This window comes from Mobula hypostoma, chromosome 9, assembly GCF_963921235.1.
Source record: "Mobula hypostoma chromosome 9, sMobHyp1.1, whole genome shotgun sequence".
NCBI classification, from domain to species: domain Eukaryota; kingdom Metazoa; phylum Chordata; class Chondrichthyes; order Myliobatiformes; family Myliobatidae; genus Mobula; species Mobula hypostoma.
In genome coordinates this window covers 42,567,178-42,580,922 of record NC_086105.1, presented here as the reverse complement: position 1 = coordinate 42,580,922, position 13,745 = coordinate 42,567,178, and the positions used below count along the sequence as shown (strand labels likewise).

General features: G+C 44.1%; 1 protein-coding gene across 5 annotated transcripts in view; it reads left to right on the top strand.

The window, feature by feature from the left end:
* pot1 (protection of telomeres 1 homolog) overlaps nucleotides 1–13,745 on the top strand; it is a 355,041-nt gene that overhangs the window by 114,761 nt on the left and 226,535 nt on the right. For all 5 annotated transcript variants that reach the window (XM_063058161.1, XM_063058162.1, XM_063058159.1 and 2 more), the window contains one exon: nucleotides 342–452. In XM_063058161.1, coding sequence (XP_062914231.1) covers nucleotides 342–452 — 111 coding nt within the window. The remainder of the gene's footprint in view (nucleotides 1–341; nucleotides 453–13,745) is intronic.

The window sequence follows — 13,745 nt, the reverse complement described above, 5'->3', positions numbered from 1 at the left end:
TTGTTGGGAGGAGCCTTGGGATGAAGGGGCTGTTTCTTTCCTGTCTGAACTTGGTAATATCCAATTATCTTAAGGAAAAAACTTTCACAATGGTATATTTTTTGAGGGTGGTGGCAGCAGGTGAATCAGTAAATTGAAATGCAATGTATTGGAGAAAATAAAACTTAAAGCTTTCTTCTGAAAGTGGATTGCTTCAGAAGTATTTCACAATATTTTCCCCAAATTGTATTTTGTTTACACTTGAATTTCATCATTTTAGAAAGTGATCGATATATTCCAATACACCCTTCTTTCTCTAAATTGTAATGATTTCTTCTGTTTCTCTTCCATTGTCTCTTTAGGACACGGTGGTGCTCAGGAATTTCCAAGTTAGTGAGTCCTCAAGTGCCAATAAGGATGGAAGGCATGCTTTTCAGCTCGAACTTTCAGATGAAGCAGGAGCCACTGTGTTTGTATGTTAAACTAACTAAAGTCTTTTGTGTACTTTTAGAAAGCTCGAAGTAAATTTATTATCAAAGTAAATATGTATCATCATATACAATTCTGGAATTCATTATCTTGCGGGAAAATGCAGTAAATCCATAAAATAATAACCATACCAGGATCAATGAGAGACTGCACCATTTTGCGGATTCAACCAGTGTGCAAAAAAACAATAAACTGTGCAAATACAACAAAAAAGAAATAATAATAATAATAAATAAGCAATAAGTATTGAGAACATGAGGTGAAGAGTCCTTGAGGTTATGGAACCTATGGAAGTGAGTCCATAGGTTGTGGGAACATTTCAGTGATGGGGTGAGTGAAGTTATCCTTTTTTGGTTCAAGAGCCTGATGATTGAGATGTAAAAACTGTTCCTGCACCTGGTGGTCTGAATTCTGAGGCTCCTGTACCTCCTTCCTGATGGCAGCATACCTGATGGTTAGGGCAATCGAAATAGTGGTGAAAGTGATAGCAATAGCTAGCAGTCAAGGTCACTGAGATAGGAGATGTTTACTCTAAACCTGAACATATGCATATTAAAAATATGTGTTTGCTGAGAAGCATGATGGCAGGCAAATGATTCTTGACATCTTCCCTAGAGCTTTAGCGGCAGACCAATCAACTCGAAGAGAGGGAAAAGAGTTTAAAAAAGGAGTGTTTCGCAGGGCTCGGTGCATTAGAATAGTGGGTATGACTGCGAGGTCAATTTTCGGTTCTGGGTGTCAGATGTGGGATGTCCAGGAGACTTCCAGTCTCCCGGATGGCCACATCTGCACCAGGTGCATCGAGATGCAGTTCCTTAGAGACCGAGTTAGGGAAATTGAGCTGCAGCTTGATGACCTTCGGCTTGTTAGGGAGAGTGAGGAGGTGATAGACAGAAGCTACAGGCAGGTAGTCACCCCGGGGTCACAGGAGACAGATAAGAGGGTGATCGTCAGGAGAAGGAAGGGAAGGTGTCAAGTAGTGGAGAGCACTCCTGTGGCTGTCCCCTTTAACAAGAAGTACTCCACATTTTGAGTGCTATTCAGCCATAGTTGATATAATAACCTTGATGTGTCAGGAGCAGGAATGGCTGCTGAGTGTGCCGGGCTTTAGATGTTTCAAGAAGAACAGTGCAGGAGGCAAGAGAGGTGGGGGTGTAGCATTGCTGATTAGGGATTGTGTCATAGCTGCAGCAAAGGAGGAAGTCATGGAGGAATAGTCTACTGAGTCAGTGTGGGTGGAAGTCAGAAACAAGAAAGAGGCTAGTAACTCTACTGGGTGTTTTTTTATAGACCCCCCAATAGTAACAGGGATATCAAGGAGCAGATAGGGAGGCAGATTCTGGAATGGTGCAATAATAATAGGGTTATTGTGATGGGAGATTTTAACTTTTCTAATATTGACTGGCATCTCCTCAGTGCAAGGAGTTTAGATGGGGTGGAGTTCGTTAGGTGTGTTCAGGCAGGTTTCCTGATGCAATACGTAGATAAGCCAACTAGAGGAGAGGCTAGACTTAATCTGGTATTGGGAAATGAACCTGGTCAGGTGTCAGATCTCATTGGGAGAGCATTTTGGAGGTAGTGACCACAACTCTCCTTCACCTTAGCGCTGGAGAGGGACAGGAGCAGACGATTTGGGAAAATATTTAATTGGGGTAGAGGGAAACAAGATGCTATTAAGCAGGAGCTTGGGAGCAAGTCTTCCCAGGGAAATGCATGGCAGAAGTGTGGCAAATGTTCTGGGAATATTTGAATGGAGTTCTGCAAAGGTGTGTTCCATTGAGGCAGGGAAAGGATGGTAGGGTTAAAGAAAATGGTGTACACATTATGTAGAAAATGCAGTTAAGGAAAAAAGAAAAACTTACAAAAGGTTCACAAAACTAGGTACTGTTAGAGCTCTAGAAAATTACAAGGTTGCTAGGAAGGAGCTTAAGAATGGAATTAGGAGAGCCAGAAGGAGCCATGAGAACGCCTTGGTGAGCAGGATTAAAGAAAATCCCAAGGCATTCTACAGGTATGCGAAGAGCAAGTGGATGATCCATGTGAGAATAGAACCAATCAGGTGCGATAGTGGAAACGTGTGCATGGGGTCAGAGGAAGTAGCGGAGGTACTTAATGAATACTTTGCTTCAGTATTCACCAGGGAAAAAGACCTTGGCAATTGTGGGGTTGATTTACAGTGGACTGAAACGCTTGAGCATATAGACATTTAGAAAGAGGATGTGCTGGAGCTTTTGAAAAGCATTAAGTTAGATAAGTCACCAGGACTGGATGAGATATACCCCAGGCTACTGTGGAAAGTGAGGGAGGAGATTGCTGCGCCTCTGGCAAAGATCTTTGCATCATCAATAGGGTTGGGAGAAGTACCGGAGGATTGGAGGGTTGCAAATGTTGTTCCTTTGTTCAAGAAAGGGAGTAGCGATAACCCAGGCAATTATAGACCAGTTAGTCTGACTGCAGTGGTGGGCAAGTTGTTGGAGAAGATCCTGAGAGGCAGGATTTATGAGCATTTGGAGAGACATAATCTGATTAGGCATCGTCAGCATGGCTTGGTAGAGGACAAGTTGCGCCTTATGAGCCTGACTGAATTCTTTGAGGATGTAACAAAACACATTGATGAAGGTAGAGCAGTGGATGTAGTGTGTATGGATTCCGGTAAGGCATTTGATAAGGTTCTCCATCCAAGGTTTCTTCAGAAAGTAAGGAGGCATGGGATCCAAAGAGACCTTGCTTTGTGGATCCAGAACTGGCTTGCCCACAGAAGGCCAAGGGTGGTTGTAGATGGTTCATATTCTGCATGGAGGTCGGTAACCAGTGGTGACGCAGGGATCTGTTCTGGCACCCTTCCTCTTTGTGATTTTTATAAATGACCTGGATGAAGAAGTAGAAGGGTAGGTTAGTAAGTTTGCTGATGACACAAAGGTTGGGGGTATTGTGGATAGTTTGGATGGTTGTTAGAGGTTACAGCAGGACATTGATAGGATGCAGAACTGGGCTGAGAAGTGGCAGATGGACTTCAAACCAGGTAAGTGTGAAGTGGTTCATTTTGGTAGGTCCAAACTGAAGACAGAATATAATATAAATGGTAAGACTCTTGGCAGTGTGCAGGATCTGAGATATCTTGGAGTCTGTGTCGGTAGGACACTCAAAGCTGCTGCGTAGGTTGACATTGTTGCTAAGAAGGCGTATTTGTGTTGGCATTCATCATAGGTGGGATTGAGTTCAAGAGTCATGAGGTAATGTTACAGCTATGTAAGACCTTGGTCAGAACCCACGGAGTACTGTATTTAGTTCTTGTCACCTCACTACAAGAAGGATGTGGAAACTATAGAAAGAGTGCCGAAGAGATTTACAAGGATGTTGCCTGGATTGGAGGGCGTACCTTATAAGAATAGGTTGAGTGAATTTGGCCTTTTCTCCTTGCAGCGACGGAGGATGAGAGGTGACCTGATAGAGGTGTATAAGATGATGAGGGACATTGATCGTGTGGATAGCCAGAGGTTTTTTTCCAGGGCTGAAATGGCTAACACGAGGGGGCATAGTTTTAAGGTGCTTGGAAATAGGTACCGAGGGAATGTCAGGGGTAAGTTTTTTTACACAGAGAGGTGGAATGCACTGCCAGTGGCGGTGGTGGAAGTGGATACAATAGGGTCTTTTAAGAGCCTCTTAGATAGGTACATAGAAAGATAGAGGGCTATGCGCTAGGGAAATTCTAGGCAGTTTCTGGAGTAGGTTACATGATCGGCACAACATTATGGGTCGAAAGGCCTGTAAGGTGCTGTAAATTTCTATGTTCTATGTTTATAAGGAAATAAATACCAGCGAGATCAACATCCAGTGGTTTACAATCTTCTAAACTTACACGCTGGAGGAACTCAGCAGGTCAGGCAGCATCCGTGGAAATGATCAGTCAACGTTTCAGGCCAGAACCATTGGTCAGGACTGTAGGGGGAAGGGGCAGAGGCCCTATAAAGAAGGTAGGGGGAGGGTGGGAACGAGAAGGCTGGTAGGTTCCAGGTGAAAAACCAGTAAGGGGAAAGATAAAGGGGTGGGGGAGGGGAAGTAGGGAGGGGATAGGCAGGAAAGGTGACCCCTTTGACTCTAGCATCTACAGAGTATTTTGTGTTTACGATCTTCTGAACTTCTCTTCTTGCAGTGCCTATGTAGGACGTGCATCAGCGCTGACAAATAGTAACATGAGACAGTAGCAACTCACACCTTTAAAAGAAAATTTGGAATAATCTTCAACACTAAGATTTTAAAGATGCTGGAAATCCAGAGCGCACACACAAAATGTCGGAGTACTTAGCAGGTCAGGTTAAGAAGCATCTGTGGAGAGGAATAAAGAGACAATGTTTCTGGCTGAGACCTTCCATTAGGATCACCTCATGAGTCCTAATGAGGGGGCTTGGCCCCAAAAGTCATCTCTTTATTCCTCTCCATAGATGCTGTCCAACCTGCTGACCCCCAGCATGTTGTGTGTGTTATCTTAGAATAGACCTCAGATATTTCATTAGGCAGAAAGTGATAGAGTTTTGGGAAATACTTCAGATATGATACTCTGTCAGGATCTTAACCTCATTTATGTGACATTTATTTGCTTTGCTGCAGTCTTTTTTTATGGCTGAGCTGTGTAGATCCAGCTTGCAGTGTTTTGGATTGGCAGCAGAGGGGGCCATTTATGCCCTGAGACCTCAGTGGGAAGAATGTTTTCTCCTTGTGCTGGTTTTTGACAGTGAACCACCACAGGTATAGTACTCTTTTCCATCACGAGGTTATAATTATGACAGAATTGGTCCATTTCTGATAGATAATCTAAAATGTCTTTCAGCGGTCTGGTGCCAAATGTGTTCGTTTCCCCTGTGATTCCAGGGTTTATACCTCATTCTTTTCAGTTCCATTTATTGATCTCTTTCTGTGAAGGACCCTTTGAAGCCAGTCTGACGTTTAACTTGCAATAATTGAACCTGTGTTCCTCTTGTCCAAGTCTATTCTTTTAATTTAATAGAATTTGACTTCTCCAAACTCTTAACAAACTTGGATGATTCTGCAAAGATGCCAGAACTATATATTCCAGCTTCTCTCAATGCTAGGTTTAACACTGAAGATCAACCTCATTGCTCTTCGCAAATTTCTCAGGGAAGCAAAATGCTGTGGATGCAGGAAGTATGAAATAAAGATAGGAAATTTTGCCAATGCACAACAAGCTGAGTTAATAGCTTGCAAAATGTATTGTCCTAAGAAGTTTCTCTCCATGCATGCTGTGTGACCTACTACGTGCTTCCAGAATTTTTCTTTTTATTTTTAATCTTACCTTCATCCTGATCAGGAGAATCACGTTAACATTTTCTATAGAAGCTCCAATAAATTTAATGCAAACATCTCTAATAGCAACAGTATGGCATTATTCAGCCCAGGGGCTGTAATTATTTTATTCTCACATTTGATGCATTTTTTTTTACAAAGTTATTTGTGAACAGTTTGTTACACTTAATCAATTTCCAAGCAACTATGCTCCCTTATATATCTGTACAATTTGTTCCCGGTTCACCTACTTGTAATTTATAAAATTGTCTATTTTATTGTTAAAGGAATTATAGAGTTCTTTAACCCAATTTTTTTAAACCTATCATATGTTCTTGTAATTTAGTCACCAGTATAGTAAATTAGTTTGCTAGAATTAAATATATGATAAAATATTGCTCAAGGGAATTACACTTATTCTCCTATTTTGTTCTCGCGGTGTGATTTATTCACATTGTGACAAATGAGGTGTGTTGTATCTGAATAACCTTGCACATTGTAGTTTAACTAGGTGGCAACTAGCTGTATTGATAAAAGGCAACTTTGTTTGGCAAGTTGCTTATTTGGCAAATCACTTTCTTTTGGTAAGAGGTGAGTGGAACTAAGTGATCAAATCCATATTGAACCTTGAAGACTATGTGATGTTTTATCAATGGATAGTGTTAGGCATCTCATCATCTTTCTAAACTGAAAATATACAATAGTAATCGCCAGAGGTACTTGTCTAATGTCATCTTTTTCTATAGCTTATGTTTTTTTTTCTCCCATTCACATACCAACCATATAGATCTGAAGGAACATTTTTCGAGGATGAGACATTAGACATAGGAGCATAATTAGTTACTTCAGCCCATAGTGCAAAATATGTTTTGGTATTTTAACTGAAGGTAGTTTTCAAGAGTTTTCTTCTAAGTCTACTTTATTCTCCAGTGCACAGGAATGTCGTGGATGCCACTCCATCTCACTTGGCCTTTGACCATAGATGTTCTAAATTTTCTGTAACTCAGTGTTTCCCAGCCTTTTTTATGCCATGGACCAATACCATTCAGCAAAGGGTCCCTGGACCCCAGGTTGAGAACTCCTGCTCAAACTGATGAAACCTTCGGTGCCTTTGAATGTGTACTTGGTTTTAGGGAAGTAGCACTGGGTTAGCTAATGAGGATTGTTTAGGTATTATAGGTTAGTCCTCATCAGTGAACTTATTCAGGAATTTCACACCATATCTAAATGGGATTATAATTTTTGACAAGCTTGCTAATTTTCATATACTAATGTGTTACTCTGATAATCTGGTATCCAGTTGTTTAGAAATCCTGATGGACTGGCACCTGAATCAGATATTAGTTCAGAAGCCAGGGTCCAGAGTGCAAATGGTTGCTTGTCCCGATCGGGGAATATTGGATGAACAGTATAGGTGGGGTGAGTGGCTAGAACTGGGGTTGGAATCCAAAACATTAGGCAGGATTATGGTAGGTTTGCAGCCAGACCTGTTCCCTTTAAACTCACTGGATTGACTGAAAAGTTTAACATAAGAAAATGAAATAAAAGTTCTGTTAGGTGTAATATCTGGTAGAGCAGTAAATCTGCTAGTTCAGCATGATAAAAGTCAAGAGTTTTATGAAGCCCTGAGAGCGGTGTATGGCCCTTCACACCAGGTCCAGAGTCCCTTGTGCAGTGCAGACGGTCAGGCGCTCTTCACAGTCAAGGCGTCCATCCTGAACCGGTGGTCAGAACATTTCCAGACTCCCTTCAGCACCAACCGCATGGTCCAAGACTCAGCAATTCACCGCATCCCACAACAGCCAGAGAAAGCAGAACTGGACAAGGTTCCAACCCTTGAAGAGACAGTCAAGGCCATAGAGCAGCTGAAAAGTGGCAAGGCAGCAGGAGTTGATGGAATCCCACCCGAGATTTAGAAGCATTGGGGCCCAGCGTTACACACCAAACTCCATGAGTTCATTGTCTGCCGCTGGGAACAAGGTAAACTACCACAGGACCTCCGTGATGCAGTCATCATCGCCATGTCTAAGAACAAGGGGGAAAAGTCCAACTGTTCCAACTACCGGGGGATAACTCTGCTCTCTATCGCAGGAAAAATCCTCACAAGAGTACTCCTGAACAGATTGGTGTGGCTTCAGAGCCAACAGGAGCACCACCGACATGGTATTTGTTCTCAGGCAGTTCCAAGAGAAATGTAGGGAACAGAACAAGGGATTGTATGTGACATTTGTCGACCTTACCAAAGTGTTCGACACCGTGAGCAGGGAAGGTCTGTGGCAAATCACGGAATGACTGGGATGCCCCCCAAAGCTCCTCAGCATGGTCATCTAGCTACATGAAGATCAGTGTGGCCAAGTCAGACAAAACAACGACCTCTCAGAACCCTTCCCAATAGGCAATGGAGTAAAACAAGGCTGCGTTCTCGCATCGACTGTCTTCACCGTCTTCTTCAGCATGATGCTCGAAAGGGCCACAGAAGACCTTGATGACGAGGACGGTGTCTACATCCGATACCGCACCAATGGCAGCCTGTTCAACCTGAGGCGATTACAGTCCCACACCAAGACATTGGAGCAACTCATCCGAGAGCTACTCTTCGCTGACGATGCTGCCCTTGTTGCCCACACAGAGACAGCCCTGCAGCGTATAACATCCTGCTTTGCAGAGGCTGCGAGCTCTTCGGACTGGAAGTCAGCTTGAAGAAGACAAAAGTTCTTCATCAGCTCGCACCTCAGGAAGATTACCACCCTCCCTGCATCACCATCGGTGAGGTCGAGCTGAAGACAGTCCACCAGTTCAGCTACCTGGGGTGCACCATCTCGTCAGATGCCAAGGTCGACAAAGAGATTGACAACAGACTGGCAAAGGCAAACAGCGCATTCGGCAGGCTGTACAAAAGAGTCTGGAACAACAAGCATTTGAAGAAAGGCACAAAGATCAGCGTGTACAGAGCCGTTGTACTGACTACTCTCCTGTATGGCTCTGAGTTGTGGGTCACCTTCCGTCACCACCTACGACTCCTTGAGCGTTTCCACCAGCGCTGCCTCCGCGCCGTCCATAATATCCACTGGAGTGACTTCGTCACCAACATCTAAGTCCTCGAAAAGGCGGAGGTCACCAGCGTCGAGGCCATGCTATTGAAGACGCAGCTATGCTGGGCAGGGCATGTCTCCAGGATGGAGGATCATCACCTGCCCAAGATTGTGCTGTATGGCGAACTCTCCGCTGGCCACCGTGACAGAGGGGCACTGAGGAAGAGGTACAAGGACTCTCTGAAGAAATCCCTTGGTCCCTGTCATATTGACCATTGCCAGTGGTCTAATCTGGTCTCCGATCGCGAGGCCTGGTGACACACCATTCACCAGTCTATCTCCTTTGAGAACGCATGCAGGGCTGGAATTGAGGACGAAAGGAGAAGGAGGAAGAACCATGACACAGCAGCTCCAAACCCAGAACAGAATTTCCCTTGCAGCCGCTGTGGCTAGGCCTGCCTGTCCCATATTGGCCTTGTCAGCCACCAGCGAGCCTGCAGAAGACATGGGCAGCCCCCTTTCTAAATCTTCGTTCGCAAAGCCAAGACATGATGATGAATATCTGGTAGTGCAGTAAATCTGCTAGTTCAGCATGATAAAAATGAAGAGTACAGGATTATTGGAGTTTAAAATTTAGAAGTAGAATTTAAGGAAAACTTTGAGGGAATTCCAGCAAGTTGGAATCAGGCATTTGGACACAATGTTTGTAAAGGAGCAAAGGCTATCGAGAATTTTACACATGGCAAGTTAGAATGCAGGGATCAGAATGTGGATAGAAAATCGAAGTGTAAGGGAGAGATGATGCCAAGAGAAGGATTATTTACCAATTTGACCATTTTAACTTCAGATACCAGTTTTCAGCAGATGGAGCATCTTGAGTGAATATTCTGCATGATGGGTTGAGAATAGACTTAGAGGAGCCACTGAGGTCAGAGCCAAGAGAGAGCACAACACGGTTATCAAGTTTGGAAACATGAAAGGTACAGCGAATGGTTTCAGTGTCAGAGATGGAGGTGATAGTCACAGCACAGAGGCCCTTCAGTTTACCAAGTCTGCCCATCATCAACCACCCATTCAAATGATAATCCTGCAGTATTCCTATTTTATTTGCCCACAATCCCATCAAGCCCCCCCCCCCACGTTGTATCACACATCCACACAATAGGGGCAGTTTACAATGGCCAATTAACCTCACAACCCACAGGCCTCCCTCCCGCAGTTTGAGAGAGGAAACTCACCCATGTAGTCACAGGCAGAGTATGTGGACTCCACACACCGAGAGGACCCAAGATCGGAATTGAATCCGGGACACTGGGCTCTTCTTCCACTGTGCTGTGTTAATGTGCTGATGATATCACATCAGGATTGAGCAGAATGCCAACGTTGTGAGGAGTCTAATACAACCCTGAGAGTCAGTGACCTGGTGAAGAGTTTCATTGGAAAGCCATGGAGTGCAAAATCAAATTAAATTCCTTGATCTAGCTTGATTTATTTATTCAGCGCAGGGGACAAGTAGGGGTTTAGAGAAAAAAGTCATAGGTTTGTAACTTTAAGTATCAAATATGTGGCTTTCCTAAATCATGAAGCTATTTAAATTTGGGGGGGGGTGGAGATAGAATTCCCCAAACACTGCAGTGTTGCAACATTATCTGTCATAAAAAACTGTTTAAACTGGATCAATCATGTTGATTGGTGGTCTTGATACTGACCTTTCCTTAAATCAAAGGAAAGAGTGCTACAGTAAAGAGTTTGTTTGTGTAAAATTATTGAATCTGTCCTGTAATTTGTTGACCTTCAGGTCTGTCTGGCATTCAGATTACCTGAAGGAAGCCTATTCACACTGGGCCTATTCCTGGTGACTTGAATGGCAGTAACCGTACAGCAAAATTCAAAGCGAGGTTTGAGATGCCCTAACTTAATTAATAACTCATTAATTTCCCTTTGACTGACAGAAGACAGCAGGATCGATAAAGCAACTCAAGCAGCTTCGCATGCTGAGCTAACTCGGTCATCAGGGCCTAATAATGGGTAACACAGCATTTGCTTGAAGCTTCTTCTATTTGATAAATACCACCAGATTCCAATCGCAAACAAATGTTTTCTGACCTGCTTTGATGGTGCATAATCAAGCCATTACTTAGTTTCTCTGCAATATTCAAGTCATTTATTGGCTAACCTACAGATTCCTTTTACTCGATCAGAATAGTTTCTGAAATGGAGCAAGGTGGAATCCCGATCTCATTGCACTCCTTTATCATATCTTAATGAATTTGGCAAATCAAAGTATTGATTCAATTAGGTGGGTTTAGAAGAAAAATCTCCAAAGAGCTCAGTTTGGAACTCAGAATCAGTGGATCCACTTTTAGCTGAGGCTAGTGCCGCCCAAAGCTGCAGTGTGTTTGTCAGCAGAGAGTTCTACCAGACCAGTATCTGCTCTGGCAGGTCACCCTCTGTAGGAAAATATTTCACAGAAAGCGATTAAGCACACTACAAAGCTCTTTGCACTCCATATCATTTTGTTCAGTCGTGTTTGCATATTTCTAATTTACATAGCACCATAGGCTAAGAAAAACAAAGGCTCTTTAGCCATGATGGAATTACCTCACTGAAACATGCTCGCCTCAGTGACCTCTGGTGATGCTGCAGCTTTGAAGGGAATGAAGTGTAATTGCTATGGAAAATAGTTTACAATTGGAAGAAATGTAAGCTAAAAGGGAAAGATTAACTTTATATGCCAAATAGACATTGATTCTGAGGTACATCCTCGGATGCGCTGGTTCACATCATCAATAGTGTTACCTGGGCTCATCGGGTGTTTTGGGTCTTTCATTAGACACTCTTCCCCCAGGCAACCCAGCCAGGATTGAAAAGGTCCTGGCTTATGTCCTAGCAGCATTGGTCCACGAGTCACACCTCTTGCTCCATAGCCATCCGGAGGTTTGCTTAGCATTTCCTGATGGCTCGTTTACTTTGCAGCCCCAGGTTCTGCACAGCGAGCAGCCAGCAAAAGCTCTACACGCAACCTCTGTTGGCTCGCATCGTGGCTCCACCCCTGTCTCTGGCATTGCTGTACTAACTGCTGCTATATGGCTTTCATACGATCAAATGCTTCCTCAATCTGGTCTTCCCAAGGAACTGTCAGTTCTACTATGACCACCTGTCCTGAGGTTTGCAGATGATGATGCGATGAAGTCAGGGAAATTCAGTAGCTTGCCAAAATCGATTTTCAGTTGCCAGTCAGACACCGTGGCGAGCAAGCCTGCCGGTGACCTGGGCTGAGGCTGTGGTTGGTCTCCAGCTTTGACAGAAGTTTGTGTTGGTGGAAGTGTCGACTGTTGTTAATAGTTGATGAGATACCACTGCCTTCAACACCTGGTCATGGGTTGTCAAATCAAGTTAGTGAGGTAGCCTGTAAGTAGGCACCAGCATAGCCTGCCCAAAACTCACTAACCCTAAAGGTACGCCTTTGGAATGTGGAAGGAAACCAAAGCACCGGGAGGAAACCCACACGATCACGGAGATAACATACAAATCTCCTTGCAGAGAGTGGTAGAAATCAAGCTCTGATCTTACAACTGGCACTGTAATAGTGTTTTGCTAATTGCTATTTAACCGTGTTGTCCTATTGGTCATGATGTACAGAATGTGAGTTGGATGATCCACAGCAGGGGTGCATAAAGAGCTGGCATTAAAACAGGGCGGTGATCAAGATTTTCAACTTCACGGCAGTTTCTCTTGAGTGAGGAGTGACTAATCAGCAAGAGGGACTCAATAGAAAGGGCCTATAAAAATAGCACAGATGTAAGTGGAGTGGCAATTCTTTGAGCAGCCATTCTTTTGAGTGTGCTAGTGTTTAGAGAGTCTTTGCCGACATCAGGCTTGGATGAGGTAAAGTATTTGTTAAGTTTCTCTCTTTCTGTTTTTATTTGTTCTTCCTTATCCACTAGGGCATAGTAGTGTTGTAAGAATAGCTCCAGGGGCAGTCTTTTGTTCTGCGTGTGGGACGTGGGAAGTCTGGGACCTCCAGTCTCCTGGGTAAACATATCTGCACCACGTGCACTGAGCTGCAGCTCCTGAGAGAATGTGTTAAGGAACTGGAGTTACAGCTCGATGACCTTTGACTGATGTGGGAGATTGCGGAGGTGTTAGAGAGGAGCTACAGGGAGGTCATCCCATGGTTGCAGGAGACTGGTAACTGGGTGACTGTCAGGAGAAGGAAGGGAAATGCACAGCCAGTGCAGAGTACACCTGGGGCCATTCCCCTCAATAATAAGTATAATATTGAGATTTTAGATAATATTGAGGAGGACGCAGTACCAGGGGGAGCCACAGTGACCAGGTCTCTGGCACCGAGTCTGGTACTGTGGCTCAAAAGAGCAGAGAGTGAAGAGGACTGCAGTGTTGGTGGGAGATTCCGTAGTAAGGAAGAGAGACGAGGTTCTGTGGGCACGATAGAGACATCTGGATGACATGTTGCCTCCATGGTGCCAGGATCAGGGATGTCTTGGGTTGGGTCCATGGCATTCTCAAGGGCGAGAGTGAGCAGCCAGAAGTCTTGGTGCATTTTGGCACCAATGACCTGGTAGACAATGTCAGGAGGCCCTGACGAGAGATTTTAGGAAGCTAGGTAGAAAGCTGAGAAACAGGACCTCCAGGGTAGTAATCTCTGGATTGCTGCCCATGCCATGTGCCAGTGAGGGTAAGAATAGTATGACTCGGCAGATGAATGTGTGGTTGAGGAACTGTGCAGAGGGCAGGGGTTCAAATTTATGGATCATTGGGATCTCTTCTGGGGAAGGTATAACCTGTACAAAAAGGACCAGAAGGGGTCCAAATATCCTTGCAGGCAGGTTTATCGAGTTGTTAGGGAGGTTTTAAACTAATTTTTGCAGGTAGATGGGAACCAGAGTGATAGTGCTGAAGATGAGATAGTTAGTTTACAAG